We start from the raw sequence: 20,176 nt of genomic DNA, 5'->3' as shown, positions 1-20,176 counted from the left end.
TTGGACATTACTATGCAGGATAGTACTATGCACATCATAAATGTTTAGCTTAGGTCTTCAAGTACAGCCTCTGGTGAAATTGAGCATTAACAGGTGAAGTGTTACAGGTGGGGTGCTCCTTCATGCAGACACACATGTTTTTTGAGACATGTTATAGCACATTTGTAGGGTACCATTGTAAAATTAAGCCCCCGATAGACCATCTCATAGCAAATTTAATTACCTTAGCTAGAAGTCACTTTTGCTGTGTACGGTGCCTGACTTTGCAATGGGCAGATCTGAGAGCTCCCCAGACAGACAGAATATGTGTAGGGCTGCTGAGGATTTCTGAGAAGCACTTCAAGGGCTCTGGATGTGCTAAAACCACCCTTCCCCCACCAACGCCTTTTGCCAAGTTCGCTTTCGAACCTCGGTGTCTTTCCAGGGAAATGTAACCCATATGTCTCTGATTCACTCATGCTTCACTTGTAAAGGGAAGGGCCAGGAAGCACAATCTGACTTTGCAGTGTGTCTTTTTTCTTAGTCGGGGAAGAGGGCTGGCTACTGGAGGGAAGGGAAATGGTGGAGTTTTTCAAGGATTAAAAAAGCACACTGCAAATGAACAGCATTGCATGGCACCTGACCCTGGGCGGGGTCACAATCAGGTCTGGGTAAAGTCCTTCCTGGGTTTGCTGCCAGCTCACTCAGCAGTTTGTCAGATGACTCCAGTGCTGAGGATGCCAAGGACAGTTGGAAATCTCAAGCTGGCTGTCTGGCCTGGAGGCAATTCAGCTCGCCTTCCCATGGTAAGGTGGACATACAATTCTGGGAAGAGGGAGATAAGATTTATATTTCCCTCACCCCTACTCAGTAGGCTTGGAGGAGAAAGGGATGAAATAGACACAGGATTAACAACATAGCTCCTGCCTCCAGGGATGACAGGAAATGTAGATGTCCAAAACAGGGAGTATGTATCTGGCTTTTAATCATATATGTCCCTTCTCAGCCATCGTAGATAATCAAAAGTTTACTCCTAAGCTTAAAGAGGGCTTTGGAGTGATGGTGATCACACTAAGTGTAATTAATTGTATCACTGCCAGTTCCTATGGGAGAATAAGGCTCACAGAATTAAGCATCAAATCAAGGTGGTTGGCTTTCTATTAGGAACAGAGAAAGATGCTGACTATGACACAGAATTTTTTTATTATTAAAAAATCACTCTTTGCTCTGGAGGAAAATGAAGATCTATAACACTGAAGCAATCCAGTCTTTAAAATAACAAAATCAAATGCTTCCTTTTTATTGTCAGATACTAAGTGACTGATGCCTCTCATAAGCACCTGAGTCATCTTGAGTCTGGTGGCTCTGCATTAATGCCATCATGGTAGGTCTGGAACCATTCCTATAGCTGGGCCCAAATTATTTCCATGAGTGAGCAGTAAAGATGGCTCAGATATCAGATGACCAAACACCTGTCCTCACTCCTATCTCCTGCCTGAATAGCTGCAGGGGTTCCTATACTCATCTATTCCCTGTCTCTGGACCTGTTCTCTATGGCCTAATTCCAGTACTACAAGCATATGTTCCTTTAAAATTCCAAGTCATGCACTTCTGCTCACTGGAAAGCCCTATGACCCATCAGGTTATACATGTAACTGCTGTGACTTGTCTGTGGTTTCCTGCCACTCCTGCCTTGTTCTCTTTCCCTTTGCTGCTGGAGCATCTGTGGACAATCCTTTAAATAGGACTTGGCTTTATGATTCTCCTCACCCAGCTCTTCCCAAGGACAATCCCTAATCTCCTCCAAGTTTCATTACAAACAAGCCCATGCTGAACATTTTTGTGGGAAGCTGTAGCATAACACCCCCAATCAACCCTGCTTAATCTACTTTTCTACTATGTTTATCACCTTCTTGTGAGTTATTATTTTGTTTACTGCTTTCTTCCCAATTCTAGAAGAATGAGTTCCAGGAGACATGAGCTTTGGAGTCATGGTGGTCTGTTTGGCTCAACTCTGTACTCTGAGTTCCTGGCACAAAGTAGGCACTCAATCCATATTTGCTGAATCCATGGTTTTCAGACATAGTGTGAGTCAAAGCATAAGGTATCACCAGACCAACTTTTTCTCAGGATTGGATTTTGTTTTCCTTTACTGAGTTCAGTTGGATACCTCCTGCTTTGAGGCAGGTGTTTAGCTGAAAAGGGGGAGAGTCAGACCCTAGAAGACCTCAAAACAGAAGAGGAGCCTAAACCCTCACAGGGCTCTCAGCGGTTCTCTCTGATCTTGTCTAGGTTGTTCATGGCAGGATGGAAGTCTTGAAGGCACTGGGCAGGGTTAATCAACTATGCATGGACAGTTACCCACCAGCCCCCTAATGTCAAGACGTACCTGCTTTGTCTATCCAGGCACGGTAGCCATTCAACTCTCGCTCAATCTGTTGCTGGCGCCGAAGCTTCATGAATGCTCTTCGGTTTTCCACTCTCTCTCTTTCTTTGGCAAATTCCCTGTGGACAACAAGAACAGTAGCCTGCGTTTGCACAATGTCATGATGAAGAGAAATAGTGAGGCAAGAACAAGTATTTGATAGTCTCTGCTAACCCCGCTTCTACTTTCCCTTTACTCAAGCTGCAAGATGATCTCCCTCTAGGGCTCTACAGAAGGGAGTTTCATTCCACCTCAGGCGGGAGGCCTCCCCGCCCTTTGCCCTGCTTGCTCTGTACTAAAAAGAGCTTTCTTACATTATGTGGCAAACTGCTTCCGAATGCCATGCTCCAAGTCTTTAGCCACACTGAAGCCTTAAACCTCCCAAAAGCACTGCTTTCCTTCCTGCTTTTGGTAAGTGACTAAGGCATATTTGCTAATAAACACATGCCAGTCTCAGGCCCACCAGTTCATCTAGTGCGCACAAGGCTCTAATACAATACTGTTAACATTCCCATTTTCGGAGGAGGCAATTAAGGCTTAAGAAGTACAATAACGTGCAAGGATGCAAAGTCAAACCATGAAGTTGTGCTGCCCTGATGTTCAGCATTCTGTGGTGTTCAATAGGGAATGCCACTGAAGGCCAAAAGCACTTATGACATGAAGAACCAAAGGGCTTCTGATGGCTGGGGTCCATTTATGTAATGGATGATTTATTAATAAATAAGAAGAGACATGAGCTAGGACCTGGCTCCAGGAAAAAGACAGAGGGAAGGTAAGTGAGGCAGAGGGTGGTAACAGTGAGGCAAAGCTGAAGTGAGGGTCAAGCGTATGGAACAGCCAGTGGCAGTTAGAGGAACAAAGCTACTCTATGGTGTTTTTAAAAAGCTAAATCTTAAAGCTGGGGAGATGGTTCAGTTGGTAAAGTGCTTGATACACAAGCATGAAGCCCTCAGCTTGACCCCTTAGAACTCATATAAAAAAAAGCAAAGCATTGTGATATGCACTTGTATCCTAGCAATCGTGGAAATGGAGCAGTCTAGATGTCTTCAGGTAGACCCCTAGACCAGCTAGCCTAGCTCAAGGTCAATACCAGGTCCTGTCTCAAGTAATAAAGTAGATGGATCCCGAGTGTTGATGTAAAGGTTTATCTCTGACTTCCATAAGCATACACACACACACACACACACACACACACAGAGAGAGAGAGAGAGAGAGAGAGAGAGAGAGAGAGAAAGAGAGAGAGACAGAGAGACAAAGTCTTAAGCTCCATGATAAGGATGAGAAAGAAAAGAAAGAGACAGAGGAAAAGGAAGGAGAGAGAAGTATGTGGGTGGTACTCAGAGTTCCTTGGTAGAAAAAAAGATCAGTTTATCCGGTGGCTTATCAAATGGGAAAGAACCAGTCACCTGCTGTTGGGCTTCTCCGGAAACTACCTCTACCAGTGCCTTCCTAATCACCACCCTTCCAGGCCAGATACCACTTGCTACTATAGTGGCATAGGAGCACAGTTGGAAGCATACTCAAGGTGACCCCCATAAGTAAAGAACCATCTCAAGTGGGTTTCTCAAGTGGTCCAGGCAGGGAAGATGAGGTCTAGCATAAAGATAGTGAGGATGGAAGGAAAAGTGGATTCAAGTACTATTTTGCTGATATTACCAATACTAATTAAATAGGAGGGATAGAAGAATCAAAGAACCAAAGGTAAGAACATTGGTGGGTAGTGATGCTATGAATTACCCAGGCCACTGTCAATTCTTAATTGTTGAAATCTAGAAAAGAAGGTAGCAGGAAGCATCCCCAGCCTTGAGTTCTACTACCAAGACCCCCACTACTTCTGGTCAGCCTTCAATTTTACTTCTGCCTTCCATTTCTGTATAGTACCTTTAAGGACTCACTGCATCTTCAGTCAAGCATATGCCTTTCAAGTTGACCACAACCATTGCAAGTGGGTCCTGTACCCAAGGAAACCAGCTCAGTATTGATTGGAAGTCTAAGCAAAGCATAAGCAGGCATCTCTCTGTATCATGTTATACCAGCATCCCATCCCCTCTGTTGCATCTATGTTATATCCCTGGCTCAGTCTCTGGCTCATTTCCTCTTCCCCAGACATATGTTAAGGAACAGTTGGCAGGACTCACAACAGGGACTGTACTCCGTTTCTATCTGGAGATGGTTCTTGGTATCTCAAGTAGCCATACCTCTTCCTTAATTTCATGTATTTCATGCTATTATCCATCTTTTAAAAGGATCACTGTTATCTTAAACTTCCAAACCCCAAATAAGGACCATGATAAATAGCATTTATAAAGTATCTTTTAATCCATCAAGCCCTTTCATACATGTTGCTCATACAATCTTTACAGCTATTCTGAAAAGATGGCATAATATAGGAAATTTCAGTTTCAATTTAAAAGTTATGTCACCTGATCTAGTCTATGTAAGATATGGAGCTGGTATAAGAACCCAGGCCTGGCTTCTCAGAGAGCTCAAGTTCTTCCACAATGCACCAATTAGTTGGGTATGGCCAGTTAGTGTCTCTGTTTCACATATGCTTATGTCTTAAATTTCCAACTAGCTCTAGGCACAGGGCTGGGAAAAAGTCAACCTGAGGTAGTATTTTAAGTAAGATCATGACCAAGGGTAATCTAAGTAGGATCTGACTAAAGGAACAGGAAAATCCTTGAGTATCTGGGGCAAACAGTGCAAGTGTTTTTATTATCTGACTCGGAAAACTAAATCTAAAGGATATCAAGAGGCTCTTTGAAATGGCAAGAGTCCAAAGCCAGAGAAGCACAGGAAGGATCCATAACTCATATATTCTAAATCCTACCTTCTTTCTGCTCTATGGTGAACTCACTTACTATAGCCCAGGCTGACTTCAAACTCACTAAGACAGCCAAGGCGGGCCTTGAATTCTGATCCACCTCCTTCTGCCTCTTCAGTGTAAGAAGCACAGGCATGTGCCTCCACACCCAGTCAGAGGAGCATTTAGTAAAAATGGTCTGCATTTTACTCAACTTTCTATCCTCCTGGATTAGAATAGGCCTGGCACATAGCATACATTCAATGAATTCAAAGCATCCAAGGCAACTCATCAGTGAGCATACTGACACCACAATCCTGGATCACAAAGGTTCCAATAAAGGAGAACTCCATCACTGCACATACTCAAGGGAACCAGATGAATTGTTAGAACTCTAGCATACAGATACCACTTTCTGAACCATAGTTTCTGTAGAATTGATGCACACAGCACATACCGTGTCACTTCTTTTCTGCTTCTATTATCATGTGCAGTTTGATTTTTGGCAGGCTCAGTGTACAACACCCTGTCTGGCCTCCCCATGTTTTGGAAGTTTCTTGTCCCCTTGTCACTCTGGCTGGCTTCCCTTATCCCTGCAGTTTAGGTTTGTTTCACTTCTGCTCAGTTTCCTAGTTGGATCTTACAGGACCAGAGTCACACAAATATGCTCAGCCTATGTCAAGTGTCCCTTGAATAAATGAAAGTCAAGGACGCAGGCCCCTCATCACCCTCCCAGGCAGTCGAAGCACTGTGGAAGGGGAAAGGCAGTGTGGGTTATCAAGTGACTTTCTCTGTGTTTTGTTTACTCGTTGGCATCTGTGTATTTCCCGATTTCACACTATCTGCCTTGCTGTCATACTTCTGTGACAGATACTAAAGTTGTCCACTGACCACTTCATGAGTTATACTACACATACACCAGCACTCACATACATGAATGATTACAAAAACAGATCACACTCGTGCATGCACACACAGAAAAAATTTAAATTCATTAATCATTGAAGCAAGTTTATATTTTTAATATCTACATAAAATACTTTTAGAAAAGAGAATAAAAATTATTTATATCTATTTGCATTTCTGCTAGTCTGTAGACTCCAGGAGGCCAAGCAGAGCCTGAATGGCATTACATCCCAATAAAATCTAGGAATTTTAACTAAGTACCTGATACTAAAGTAGATTCCATAAAGTATAAAAATAAAATATTGCAGTTAATGTTCACATAATACACTTATATCTTTGATTTAAAAATCATTTTTGTATGTTATATTTGTAAAATCCCTGGAAAGTATAGAAAGGTTATTTGCCCAAGATGACTAAAAGAAAGAGTTAGGATTCAAAGTATCACCCTCTCAAGTCAGGTTAATTACAGTCTCTACCATGCCTTGGCTGTCTTCTCCACTTCCCCTGCTGGGAGAAGTCAATGTTTAGAATCCACAAAATGGATTTTTGTTTCAGCTCAAGTTTGAGGAAAATGAAAATATAAAAACTGGTTTTCTATGTTTGTTTTGTTCTGTTTTCTGTTCTTAAAGGAGCTCTTCATTTGAGTCAACAGAATAGAAGTCAATTTCTGTGTTGGATTAATAAAGATGCAGACAGTAATTTATAGTACTAGGCAAATTACCTCTTACATGCCCACCCAGGCATGAGTATCTTACATGCCCACCAGATCCTGAGTATTTAGGTGGCCAGGCCTGAGAAAAGCCAGCTGTCCTTTCTGTTGGTCCTTCCCATAAGGATCTGAGTATTGTCTCCTCTTTAGGAGAGCTCATGGGATCTCTCAAACGACAGTGTTACAAGGTCAGAACATATAACCTTTGCCTTATTGTAAAGACTAAAGACCAGATACCCATCACTACATTTCCTGTGGGATTTGGTAATCTCAAAGAGTGGCCCTTTGAATATCTCAGTATTCCCAGTTTCTTTGGATAAAACACCTGTACTTTCAAACAAGAATTCTAATTTTCAGAAGTAGAGGTTGGCCAGATCATTTGAGGTCTCTTGACACATGTCTGGGTTTAGGATATAAAGGCGTGTAATCAGCTCCATCCAGTGTTTCTATGCCCATGGTGTAACAGAACTCTAATGTGTTGTGTCTAGTCTAAAGAATCCTAAAGGATTTGAAACCAGAGTAAAAATAAATCAGCATGTGAGGCAGCAGAAACACCACCGGGTCTATTCTCAGAGTAAAGTATTCAGGCAGCATCTGCTGCTAATGGACAGGAAGGGAACTTCTCTCAGTTTCCTCATCAGTCACAGTTGACATTAGAAGGAACCACTAGGGGCTGGGAATAGTATTTACTTGCAAGCATGAGGACCTGAATCCAAACTGCAGAGCCCACCACAAAAGCAGTCAGGTGTAACGGCTCATACTTGCAATCCCAGTCAAAGGCAGGATTCTTGAGGGTTATTGCCCACTCAGTCTAGCCCAGTAGATATCAACCTGTGGGCCACGACCCCTTTGGGGGTTGAACAACCCTTTCACAATGGTTGCATATCAGTTATCCTGCATAACAGATATTTATAGTCACAATTCATAACAGTAGCAAAATTACAATTATGACTTTGAAACAAAAATAATTTTATGGTTGGGGGTCACCTCAACATGAGGAACCAGATTAAAGAGTTGCAGCATTAGGAAGGTTGAGAACTGCTGGTCTAGGTTAATTGGTGAGGCCTTGGCCAACAAGAGACTGTCTCAAAAAACAAGGCAAATGGCTGCTGAGGAACGATACCACTCAAGGTTTTCCCCTGGCTTCCATACACATACATGCACATGCGTGTGCACACACAGAGACACAGACACACAGACACAGACACACACACACACATACACACTGTGTTCCCAAGCAGAAGCAGTAACAAGTCTTCTCTAGGAACAGTGACCTGTAAAGAGATAGGACAATAACAAAAATCTGAACTGTGCGTCACTGTAGAAACTGGCGTTTTCTTACTCTTGCGGTTCACAAGGTTGGGCTGCCCCTCTTCCCACTCAATTCCCTGGGAGGACCGCTTGCAGGTCTCCTTATGACACAGACGACCTGAAATATGGTAAGCTAGAGTTGGGTCTTGCTGACCCTCTGCTCTACTCTCTGCACGTGTATGCTAAGTTCAGGTTCCTAATTTCAGCTATGGGACTGAAGGAGCCTGATTTTGCATCATGTGCTAAAGAACGTCTTTCATACTTGTTATTGGATTTATGTTTGTGACTACTTTTGTTTTCTAGTATTTTCCATGGGAACCATAAATTGTCAAAATCAACTCTAATATTCAGCCAATTCTTTCTTTTCACAGTAAGATAAAGTAGAAGTATTGCATGGATAACTTCAGACAAGGAAGGATGCCCCTAGCATGCATTATGCATGCCTGGAAAGGTAAAAAGAGAGAAAGCAGAGCTTATTTTCAAATCACGCTTACATTAATATGAAAGTTGATTTCTATTTTGTGAATTTGTCAAGCTATAAGGGAGCTATGGTCTTGGGTAATTCACTATGTAGCTGATCTCTGCATTAATAAAGTGACTGGTGCCAGCCCATCAGGAGATGAGCAGAGGTGCTATGGTCAACCACAAATCTAGGATTTATCATAATGTATGCTGAGTCATAAGAACTTGAAGTGAGGGTCACTAACTTGTTTTAATCCATGCTCTGCCACCTAGGCACCTCAGAATACCTGGAAGGTGGCTGCTCTACTCATATACTGGCAAAATGTTCCCACTCTGGGGAAAGACAACTGACTCTTGCCTTATCCCCTGGCTCCAGAGCACTGCTCCTGATTGGGTGCATACAGCGAGCTTTGTTTACTGATGCAGAGACTCTTGATGCTGTCATGGCAACCTGAAAGGAAAACAAAGCCTGCCAGGATGGACTGGCCTGTGTGACGCAAAGATCTGTTTACCCACACTTCTGTACACACTTGCACGCTTCATCTCACACACACATTGGCATAGATACACATGCTTCCACCAGCACCGTGAAGTATATGCAGATAGACTTTGCACAGCACACAAATGCCACATGATTACATTCCCATTAATCTTCAGAGTCCATAATTTCAGAGGGCTTGGCAATATTCTTGCCAATATTCTTATATGATCCTTGCTTTAGGAAGGAGGGATTTAGGTTAGACACCAAGAAAAACATCTTCAACCTAATACTCTGAAACAAACACAGAAATTAGGAGAATCAGACTGCCTACTGTGTGTGAACCTTGCTTTAACTGCAGCTTTATTGGAAAGTAGACTGGGGCACGATTTTCATCATTGTATTTTCAGTGTTATGAAGTCGGGAACCATTTTTCCCACTTTCCAGGGAAGCAAACACAGCCCCAGAGAAGGCAAACACTTTACTGAAGGTCACACAGTTTAGTAACATTATAGTGTTTTATGTCTTAGCCCTTGACTTGTTCCAAGAAGGATTTAAGGAGACTTAGCTTGTCAATAAAAGTTGGCTAAAACAGAACCTGGCCTTCAAAGTCCCATCCGGTGTTGACTCTCATAAGCAGTGTGAGTGCTCAAGCGCAAATGCTTGGACATACTGTGTCTCCATACTTAAAACCAGGCACTTTAGGAGGCTCTTTCTAAGAGCAAAGATTCTTCTCCAAATTATTTAGGACAAATAAATGGCATTGCATGAAATGATATACCCAGCCTCTGCCCCTCTGCTCTATATCCACAGCAATGAAAAAACAACTACGGGTCTCTTAGATCAGGATATCAAGCATCCAGGACCTGAGAAATCCCCCATCCTAGCCCAACTTCCCTATCCAGAAAAACTGAAGCAGAGAGAATGCCACTGTCATTCCAAGGTCTGCAACAAGGGGCGGGGGTCTGACCTACAGGTTTGCTATTTCAATTATGGAAATGCAAAGAGGCAGATCCCATAGGAACTTAAAGAAAGAATGACATCTTCTAATACTGATACCTTTTATTTTGTAGATACAGGGAAAGAAGGGCTAACCATTCACGTAAAGGGGGATAATGAATGAGTGGGACTATGTTTCCTGTTTTGCTTTTTAATCTAAAATCTGATGTAATCTGTAGTGTTGATGTATAATGATTGAAGACTCTGATGTTGGACAGACAGGGGTTTGGATTACAGATCTACCTTTGTTAAGCTAGGGAAAGCTCTTAAATATAGTTCTCACTCTGTAAACTCAGAATAAATGTCACACCCATTTTAAATGGTCCATTGTGGGGAATGAAAAACAGGTAAGGAGCCCAAAGTCTAGTATCTAGCATACTCTGTTTCTTATAAGTACCAAGGACATTTCTGAGAATATGTCATAATAGAAGTAAGTTATTACCAAGGCCTTCCTCCATGCATATCCATCCCATCTCTAAAACACAATTTACAAGTGCCTGCCACATGCTAGGCATTATTTTAGAATATGGTTTTGATGATTGATGACCATTGTCAATGTAACCAGATTTAGAATAGCCTAAAAGATGGCATATCACATCGTGAAGTACATCTGTGAAAGGCTTCTATAGAGAATTAACTGAGAGACAAAGATCTACCTTGAAAGTGGGTGGCACCACTCCATGAACTTGGGGTACAGATAGATTAAAAAGAGAAAAGGCAATCTAACAGAATCTCATCATCAGCCTTTCTCTGCTTTCTGGCCTGAAAGAAGGTTATGAATTGAGAGGCTCTGTTAAAGTTTCTCTTCCATGATGAACTGGATCATCTGAAAACATGAACCAAATCAACCCCCCTTAACTGGTTTTGTCAAGTATTTTTGTCACCATGCAAGGCAAAGATAGAGAAGGAGATAAGTAGAGTATATGGCATGGAGTACATTGACAAGTGCTCTAGGGGACATGAAACAGAAAACAAGAGTACAGGAAGTATGAAGGGAAGGATAGAGGTTTTGGTTGAGTGACCAGTGAAGGCATCAATGAGAATACATAGGGAATGACATGAGGTATACAAAGGAGGTAGAAATACACCAGGAGAGAGGCATCAGCCAGGACAAAGCTTTGGAGCTCAGGAACATTGAGGGAGGGTAAATTAGATGAAAGAACTGAAGCAATATGGATGGAGGGTTCTAAGTAAGTACAATCTGAATAAGATGAGCTAAGAATATGTATGAGGGCAGATGGAGGGTGACAGGAGACTGGAGGCCCTCTAAAGGTTTGGCTCTACACAGTACAACTAGGAAGCTATCACTGGGGATGGAGCAGGAGAATTAAACAGCTTGATTGAAGTTTTCAAAGAATGTCTTTAGCTGCTTTGATGAGAAGAAACTGAAGGGGACTTAGAGACAAAATCAGTGAAGCCTTGTATAATATATCCAGAAGACCTTGGCTTTGGACAGAGTGCAACTGTTGAGTAATTGTGAAGTTCTGATTATAATCTGAAGGTAGAGCTCAGAGGTTACACTGACCTCTCCAACATGGAACATAATAAAGACTGGAATCAAAAGATAACCCCAAGGGTTTTAATAGCCAAGAAGGAAGGAGTAAAATGAACCAAAGTGGAAAAGGCACTGGGCAAAGCAGGATTTGGAGCAGAGGAAGATCAGGAGTTCAGCTCTGCACAGAACTTAGCTGGATTTCATAACATATTTATATTGAAGATCAGTAGGGCCTATAGCATCAATATTGTGTTATCTACACGAGATGTGTCCACTGCTGCAAAGATCATCCCTGTGGATTGAACAGAGTCAGGCTGGCTTCTCCACTACCCTTCCTTTTCCCCTGCTGGCATGTGCTAGAAAGATGCTTACAATTTTCAGCCAAACAAAATCAGGAAATTATTGTTGCTACTGCTGCAAATAAAATTGAAAAACAAAACAAACCCGGCACATATTCTTGAATGCTGCATGCTTTGTTCCACAAATTCCTCTGTTCCCTTCCATTAGCTGGATGAGCATGGAATAGCACATACTATGGGCAATGATAAGAGGCAGTTCTTAAGTGGTCATCCGTAAAACCTTTCAAGGCAGAGCATGGCACAGCTCAGTGCATAGCGCTTGCCTAGCAAAGATGTATGAGGTCCTGGGTTCAATCCCAAGCCTTGAAAAAAATGAAGCAAACAAACAAAAAATCTTTTAAGAGGGGAATATAAAAGGCCTTGGGGTGCTGGAAGGGTTAGGAAACAGTGAAAGACAGAGCTACAAAGCAGAACTCAGCTCTCTCACTCTGTTTAATTACCCACCAGTTGGTGCCACCTCAGTTTGGCACACAGATACTATCAAGGCACAAACTCAAAGGCACACATGTCGCTTCCTCTCTCTCTGTGCGCATATAATAGTGTATGTTTCAGTCACAATATTTCACAGGGTTCAAAACCCTGTGGTGCAGGAAGAATAAGCCATGGGGAAGTAGGAGCATTTTGTATTCTTCTTTCTCCCCACTCACACCCCCCACAGCACTCTAATTACAGTATGAAAGAGGCATCCTGACAGAGAACAAATGGCTGTGTTCTTTTAAGAGACACATTTTGCACTCCTCTGAGGCAGCATAGCAAGTGGCTCCCTCTCTAAAAATTGTAGAGGTGCAGAGGAGGGATGTGGTTGCGCTCAAAGGAATGAGTGAGAGCTACTCCCAGGCTGGCCATTGAACGCTCACCAATCTGTGAGTCCATGTATTTTTTTCTTCATAATGAGCATTAGATTTCCCAGAATCTGTTCTACATCTCCAGATAATTTAAAGAAGACTTTCAAAAAGGTCAAATGTTACAGTTCATCATCAAAAATTCTTGCTTGTGAAAACAAACACCATCTTGTGCTTTTGACTGGACAAGTAGAATACAAGAGAAGATTCAAAGCTAATGGGAAAGGAGATGGTGGAGATAAAGGGGAGAGTGGAGGAGGAAAAGAGAGTTTAGGGACCTGGTGTGGGCAGACTTCTTGTTCCTGTCTTGAATTTGAGCAACACAGTGGATAGGGTGTGGTATGTACAACAGCCTTCATACCCACATCCATTCATTCTTAGGTACAGGACATGTTAGGAATCCTCTCAAACTTTGTCCCATTGTTCAGACAGAAAACCAGGGCTTAGTGCCTGGACCCCTTCAAATCACACAGCATGTACCAGGAGTTGTGGGCTTCAGCTATTTCCACTCTTTGTCCCTGTCCACTTACTCATTGACAACACCATTGCGCTGTAAACTGAAGACAGGAGCTGTATGTAACAAAGGTCTCCTTGTTACAAGCCACTGCCTCCCTGCCTCCCTGCCTCCCTGGCATCAAGTATTTGAATATTAAGCAGGCACTTAAAATTTAAGGTGACCAATATGAAAATTTCAATTTCTTCTCAAATTGAATTCTCTTCTGATTTCTTGTACCTCAAGCCAGGGTTACTACCTATTCTTGCCTTTTTCTTATGTCAAAACCAATCTAATCCATTAGTGATTCATGGTACTTTTTGCAATTTCTCTTCAACATCGTTGCCTGGATGCTTCCTACCTACAATTGCATCCAATAAGCTCCCTAACTGACTTACTTTTTATACTCTAATCCCAATCCCCTCTTCCTGTCACTGAAAAAAGAGGAGGAGATAACTTTTAAAAACAAAACAAATATAGGACCCCACTGTTGGAGGTTCTTCCGTTAACTTCCCACTGTTAAAATCGAAAGTCCTTACTGTGGTTTACAAAACCTTTCATGGACCACATCTTTGTCTCTCTCTCCTTGGCTTCAGGGGTTCTTTCCTGATGACAAAATCTATAGTCCCTCTAAGAGAGTGAGGTTGGCTCATAAGCCTTGGGAAGTCAATAAAACATCACATATCTGGGAAAGCAAAACTTGCAAGATTCTCCAAGGGCTCTCCCTGATGTTACAGAAGGAAAAAATAAAACAAAACAAAAAACAATGTTGGGGAGGAAGCTTAGAGCAGCTGAGCTGTAAGGACAGTTTCCTATCAGTTGAGCTGCCTGCAAATTGTGCAGAGAGCACAAGGGTTCAGCTTTCAAGAGTAGCAATCCAGTGCTAGGCTGTGGTCTTGCTTTTTTTTATTAATTTATTTTAGTCATGCCTGCTCTTGTAAGTAACCCCTTACCTATAATCCTCTGAATAATAGTAAAAAAAACCTCATTGTTTCACTGAAGAAAAAAAAGAAAAAACCATAACCATGTCATTACCTGTAATACTCTAGTCTACCAATCTGTTTTGTTTCAATAAGGGCATGTGTCACTAAAACACTCTTTGTTTAATTACTTGGCTCTCTGCTTTCTATTCTTCTATATGATGCAAATTCCACGAGAAAAGGGTGCCTTCCGCCTTGGTCTTATCATTTCCTTATTGCCCAGAATAGTGTGTGTGATGCTTAGAAGGAACTCAACTAATATTTACTGAATAAATAAACACAGGTAACAAAATATTCTTAAAGATCATGATCTACTGGCAATGTGATCAACCACACTACCACTACCTCTTATAATTCATTCTCAACCAAGCCAACCTCTGAACAGCAGTATATCTTACCTTTGATACCTTAGATGAACTTTAAAACCATTTTAAAGCTATAAGGCATCATTGTGGCCAGATATTCTTTGCTACACCTAAGTATTTTCCGATACAATTGAGATTTTGTCCTTCTGTTGTCTCCCTTAAAACTGATGATTATCATCCTGTATTTCAAATTCTTTTTAAAAATTGAGGATATTTAATAAATCACCAACTTCATTAGGTAGCTTTATAGATAACCTAAATTCTTCACTGAAATGCAACTAATTATCACCTCACTAAAAATATCATTGTTCATTAGAGGCAAATGGTCCAAGAGTGGGTGAGCAAAGATATTCTTCTCTGAACAGCTGACTTGAGATAGATGTTTAGGAACGATCTAGTTGTATGTTTATTGATTGCAACCCTCATTGGAAAACAAAGGCCACAAAAAACAGGAGTGACAAAATATTATGAGTGATAATTAAACCCACAGCATAGCAAAAAATAAGTGTTTGTATTTAACACATCTGTCTTTGAATCAAATCATACACAAATTATATAACTCTCTGAATTCAATTTCTGAACAAATGGCATTGATAACACTGCCAGTCTCACCAAGCTGCTATGTCAACAGGCACACAGCCAAGGAACCAAACATAGCTCCCACCATGATAGACTGTCAATAGATATGGGTTGAATCTGAGGCTCCAAATGTTCTTTTAAAAGTACAAAGTGCTATGAATGGATAACTCTGGCCTACCCATCATTTTAAGATATTAAACCAGACATCTGGACTCAAGGTAATATAATTAACATTAGAAGAGGATACCGATGAGTTTTGGAGAGGAGGAGGAAAAAACATATTTTGGGGAAGTCTTTGTTTCCAAACCCTTGTTGATTGTTATCTGTTCTATTAGCCATCTTCAGAAGAAACTTCTCACATAGGACTTTTGGGAGCAGATGCTACCCTTCCTGCAAAGCTTTCCCTCTAGTTTAGAAGCATCGAGGACCTGTCAGCCTGGACTACAACCTCTACCCCAGAAGAAAGCTCGAAAAACTTTTGAGGTTCTTCACTAAGCTTACTCATACAATTCTTTCCACGAGTAGAAAGGCTCCTCACAGTGTGATGTTGTTCAGAGTCTATGGACCAAAAACATCATCAGTACACTCTGCTGCCTGTCTATGATGAGACACATTTAGAACGGAAAGCACTTTCAGAGCTTTTGGACATATAAGAATAAAAATCAGGGGCTTTGTTTTATATCTCTTTGTACTTTCATTTCATTTTTCTGGTAATCCACTTTGGAACAAGAGCATTTTATGAACATATCACATACACTTGGAGTAGAGATTTCAAAAAGTAATTCTTTGACAGGCTTCCTGGAGCAAATCCATTTCTTTGTGGCAAGAAAGTATGACACTGAGGTCATCATACTAATTCCTTTCATTTTTGGTTTGATCTACCAGCAATACTGATCAATGTCTTTTAAGAACTGCTCCATTTAACTTTCAGAAGACACAAAATACATGATATTTTTCATTGGTATAAAGGACCAGGGTTGTAGTTCAGTCAGAGAGTGTTTCCCTAGCACATGTGAGGTCCTAAGTCCAACACCCAGAACTCTCCTCCACACACAAGGTCAAATGCCATTTGAAAACCTTTTCAAGGTCATACACATAGGCAGTGGCAGAATTAGGTTCTTCTAAGCCCAGTAGGTTGAAAGGACAGGTAGTAACTAGGAGGTCTGAATAAGATATAGAATAACATTTTCAGTGCCTTTCCCTCTTTGTCTTCTTTCTGTGTCTTCCCTTCCTTTGATTTCATCTGTTCTTTTCCATTCTTTTCTTATCCTCCAAGATACACTCAGTTAACAGGCTAGGATGTAAAGTCACCAAAGCTCCTGAACTGCCTACAGGATATCTCACCCTTCTGCTCAGAGATGTTGAAGGGTGGATCATGGGAGGAGGTATTAAACTCACATTCTTGTCTAGCACAGGGAGAAGAAGGGAAATTCCATTGCCCATATAATAGGAGCTACTAGAACAAATTCTTACTAAAAGCATTGATTTTTTAACCAACATAAATGGCTGTATTCTTTTGCAAGTAAATATGTTCTGCTAATAAACGCTGATGGCCTGGAGAGATCACACACATATGTTATGATGGATTCTAAGTTTAAGGTAAAGTACTGTTTCATTCTTAGAGGAAAACATGCCATCTCTGCAAATGTTAGCAGTATGTACATGTGGCTACCCTTGAAGTTAGGGAAGATGTATATGTACACATATGAGTACACACATGTGTGTATGTATAGCCAGAACCTGTCTTTCATAAAAACCAACACCTAAAGATACATGTCATATCAGCATTCTTCCCCAGAACTTCACCTATTCCTTTGTTTTAGAGATTAGCCTACTTCGTAGCAGTAGGTTTGTCTACAGCTTTGTATCAATGCCTCTTAGCCAAGCTCCTAGCAGGTACAGGCTTTGCTATCTGATGGAGTGGATCAGATTTAGCTGCAGCATTTAGTTTAACTGTGAAGTAAGGTGGTCTCTTTAATATTCTGTAGTTTTGCCTATTGCTACTGAGAAAATGGTTACATTCTGTAAGGAATCTGAAAAGTCAAATAACTAATATTTTCTGACAGAATGATTCATCCATATTTGGAAAAAAAAGAAAAACTGTCAGCCTTTCACACAAAATACACAGGCACTAATAACTTACAATGAGCCTATTAGTGAATTCCGAAGCTGATAAAAAAGTGGCACAATCACCAAAGCCAAAACCCAAAAAGTAGATGTATCCTATATATCTGTTTCCCTTGGTCTGTGTTTTGTTTGTATCTATTATCTCAAGGGTCTGTTTGATGATCAGAGTTTCTGGTTTTCAATTTTTCACAAAGTTCATACAAGGGAACTCACTGGAACAGATTCTCACTCCTTACTGTCTTCATTGTGTATGCTTTTTATATTCTCTTCTAGTAACATTTTTCTTGTCCAATTTTTCAAAGAGTTTTTCAAACTAAGTTTGATCTGGAGAAAGACAAGGCTCTGGATTTCCTTCTTCCATAGAAATGCCAAGTATATGAAGCAAATTTAATTAAAAAGATGTTTGTACCTCATTTAAAAGTCACCCACACAACAGAGGAAGCTCCCAATTTCATTCTCCTGGATCCATTTATCCACCTTACAGCAGAAGGATGTTATCTTGGTTTTGTTAGAACTTATCAAATTATGAAAGTTTTGCAACTTTATTCTTTTTCAAAGCAATTTAAAAGCTCATGTATTCCATACCCTTTTTTGAACAATCTTATCTATTTCTTCAAATTAACTTGTATTTTGGTACTATTAAATCTATCTATTAGATCTGTTATACTATTTAACTGTTAATATGCTGAATCTACACATCAGTTTAGAGATAACAGATGGCTTGACACTAGCATGATTTTCAATTCATAAATGTGTTCTGCCCATCTCTAGGAATTCTTTCATTTGTGGTAGTTTGGGTAAAGAGGCATAGATAGCTCATTTTATTTTATCATAGATATTTGACATTTTTATTTCTTTTAAAATTATTAAAAGTCACATATTGAAAATGAACTCAATCATTATGAGTACATAAAGTATATATAGCCCAAATATTTTTTGTACATTTACTTATATCCGTGATCTTGCTAAATTCACTTACTAGCTCTAGTGGTTCATGAAGACCACGATTAGAGTTCTCCATTAAAAAAATCATTTCAGCTGTGAGAAACTTGCAATTTCATCTCTTTCCTTTTAGTTTTATGTGCCCTTTATTTTTCTTCCTAGCCTTATTAAAATAACTCAAATTTGCTTAACAATGTTAAAAAGCAGCAGTAAAAGGGAAAGTCTCCGTCCATTTCTAGATTACAGAGAAGAGGGATAAATATTTCATAACAGTTCAACATTAAGTATGATGCCAACAGTAGGTTTTTTATAGATGTCCTTTTGTTAGACTGAGAATGTTCTCTTCTATTATTCATTTACTGTGAACTTTTATTAAAGAGGAATATTAAATTTTGCTAAATCCTTTTTGTGCATGTGTTGAGATGTTCTAAGACATTTTCTTTAAACACACTGATTGGTTTGCAAATGATAAACTAAGCACACATTCATGGATTAAATATTCTTTAGTGATAATGGATTGCTTATAGTTTTCCAGGTTTGGTGGTTAGTATTTTGTTATTTAAATTTGCACCCCAGTTTGTAATAAATACTATTTAGCTTTCATTTCTGTTGGCATACATGTGAGGCTTAAGTTTCGAGGAAATGGCTACTGAGTGAGTTGGGAAGCCCTCTATTCCCCTCAACACTTGAAAGGAGTTTGTGAAGAATCATAATTACTTCTTCCTTGATGTTTGGTAGAACTGATGGGTAAAACAAAGTATCTTGAAATTTAATTTATAGGAAAGTTTTAGATTGGGAATTTAGTTTTATTAATAGACATTAGTTTGTTTATATTTTTATTTGCTGTGTCAATTTTAGCAATTTATGCTTTCAAATAGATTGAAATGTTATTTAAGCCATTACATATACTGGACAAAGTTATTCATGATATATTCTTATAATATTGTCTGCTTGATCTTCATATCAAGGTGATTTCTCATCTCTAATCCCTGCTTTTTTAATTTTGCTAGTACTTATATTTCAAAGGTAAGTTACATGGCAGAAGACACCTCCAAATAATGTCAGTGAATAGGGGAGATAAGTTTATATGTGTACTCAAATGTATACCTAAGAATATATATATAGGTAGATGTTATACATATATATCTTTATGTTTTACAACATGGTACAATAGAAATTAGAGAGAATGAAGATTTTGAATAAATAAAGACAAAAATTCCAAAAGAGTAATAAATATATAGAGGAAATGTTTCAAATGTCAGAATTTTCCAGACTTTGTGAAATACTCAGACATGCAGCTTTAGTAAGGACAACTCAACACAAAGCAAGATAAAGTAATTTGTACTTAGAACCATTAAAATGCAGTTACTTTATACCAAAGACAATGTTTAAAAAAGTTCCAAGACACTAGATATATATCTCGCCTGTATAGAAAAATCTTCAATATCAAAACTATTAGAATTAATAACCAATTAGAGGGAGTACAAAGTAACAATTGTTTGTCTATATGTAATCAATGAGCACATTAAATGTAAATTTTAAAAAGTATTCACATTCACTCAAAAATGAGATATGATTTTTTAAAAACCTACAATATATGTACAAAACTATATGAGGTAAACTGCAAAATTTTGATGAGTAAAATAATGAAAACCCCGATGAATAAATTCAAATGAGAAACTATCAGGGGCAGGGAGACAGGAATTGTCAAGAGGCCAGTTCTTCCCAACCAAATGCATATATACATTACAATCACAAAAAAAAATCCAGCAAATAGTTCTGAGGCTATTGGCACACCAAACTGTCTAAAGCTTATATAGTTAATGCAGAGTTCAAAGCGCCATGAATTACACGACTGTGAGTGCTCAGCTGTAGTGGGCATTCGCATTGGGCCCCACTCCACACCCCCACCAAGGCTCAGG

The 20,176-nt window shown here is 39.9% G+C and overlaps 1 protein-coding gene across 7 annotated transcripts in view; it reads right to left on the bottom strand.

The window, feature by feature from the left end:
• Positions 1–20,176, bottom strand: part of Cacna1e (calcium voltage-gated channel subunit alpha1 E) — a 450,477-nt gene that overhangs the window by 83,756 nt on the left and 346,545 nt on the right. For all 7 annotated transcript variants that reach the window (XM_040737130.1, XM_040737129.1, XM_040737133.1 and 4 more), the window contains one exon: positions 2,369–2,484. In XM_040737130.1, coding sequence (XP_040593064.1) covers positions 2,369–2,484 — 116 coding nt within the window. The remainder of the gene's footprint in view (positions 1–2,368; positions 2,485–20,176) is intronic.

The sequence above is a fragment of the Mesocricetus auratus genome, unplaced genomic scaffold (genome assembly GCF_017639785.1).
Source record: "Mesocricetus auratus isolate SY011 unplaced genomic scaffold, BCM_Maur_2.0 Super-Scaffold_100676, whole genome shotgun sequence".
In the NCBI taxonomy this organism is placed as follows: Eukaryota; Metazoa; Chordata; class Mammalia; order Rodentia; family Cricetidae; genus Mesocricetus; species Mesocricetus auratus.
Note: the sequence above shows the minus strand (reverse complement) of the source record. Positions and strands in the feature narration are given on the sequence as shown.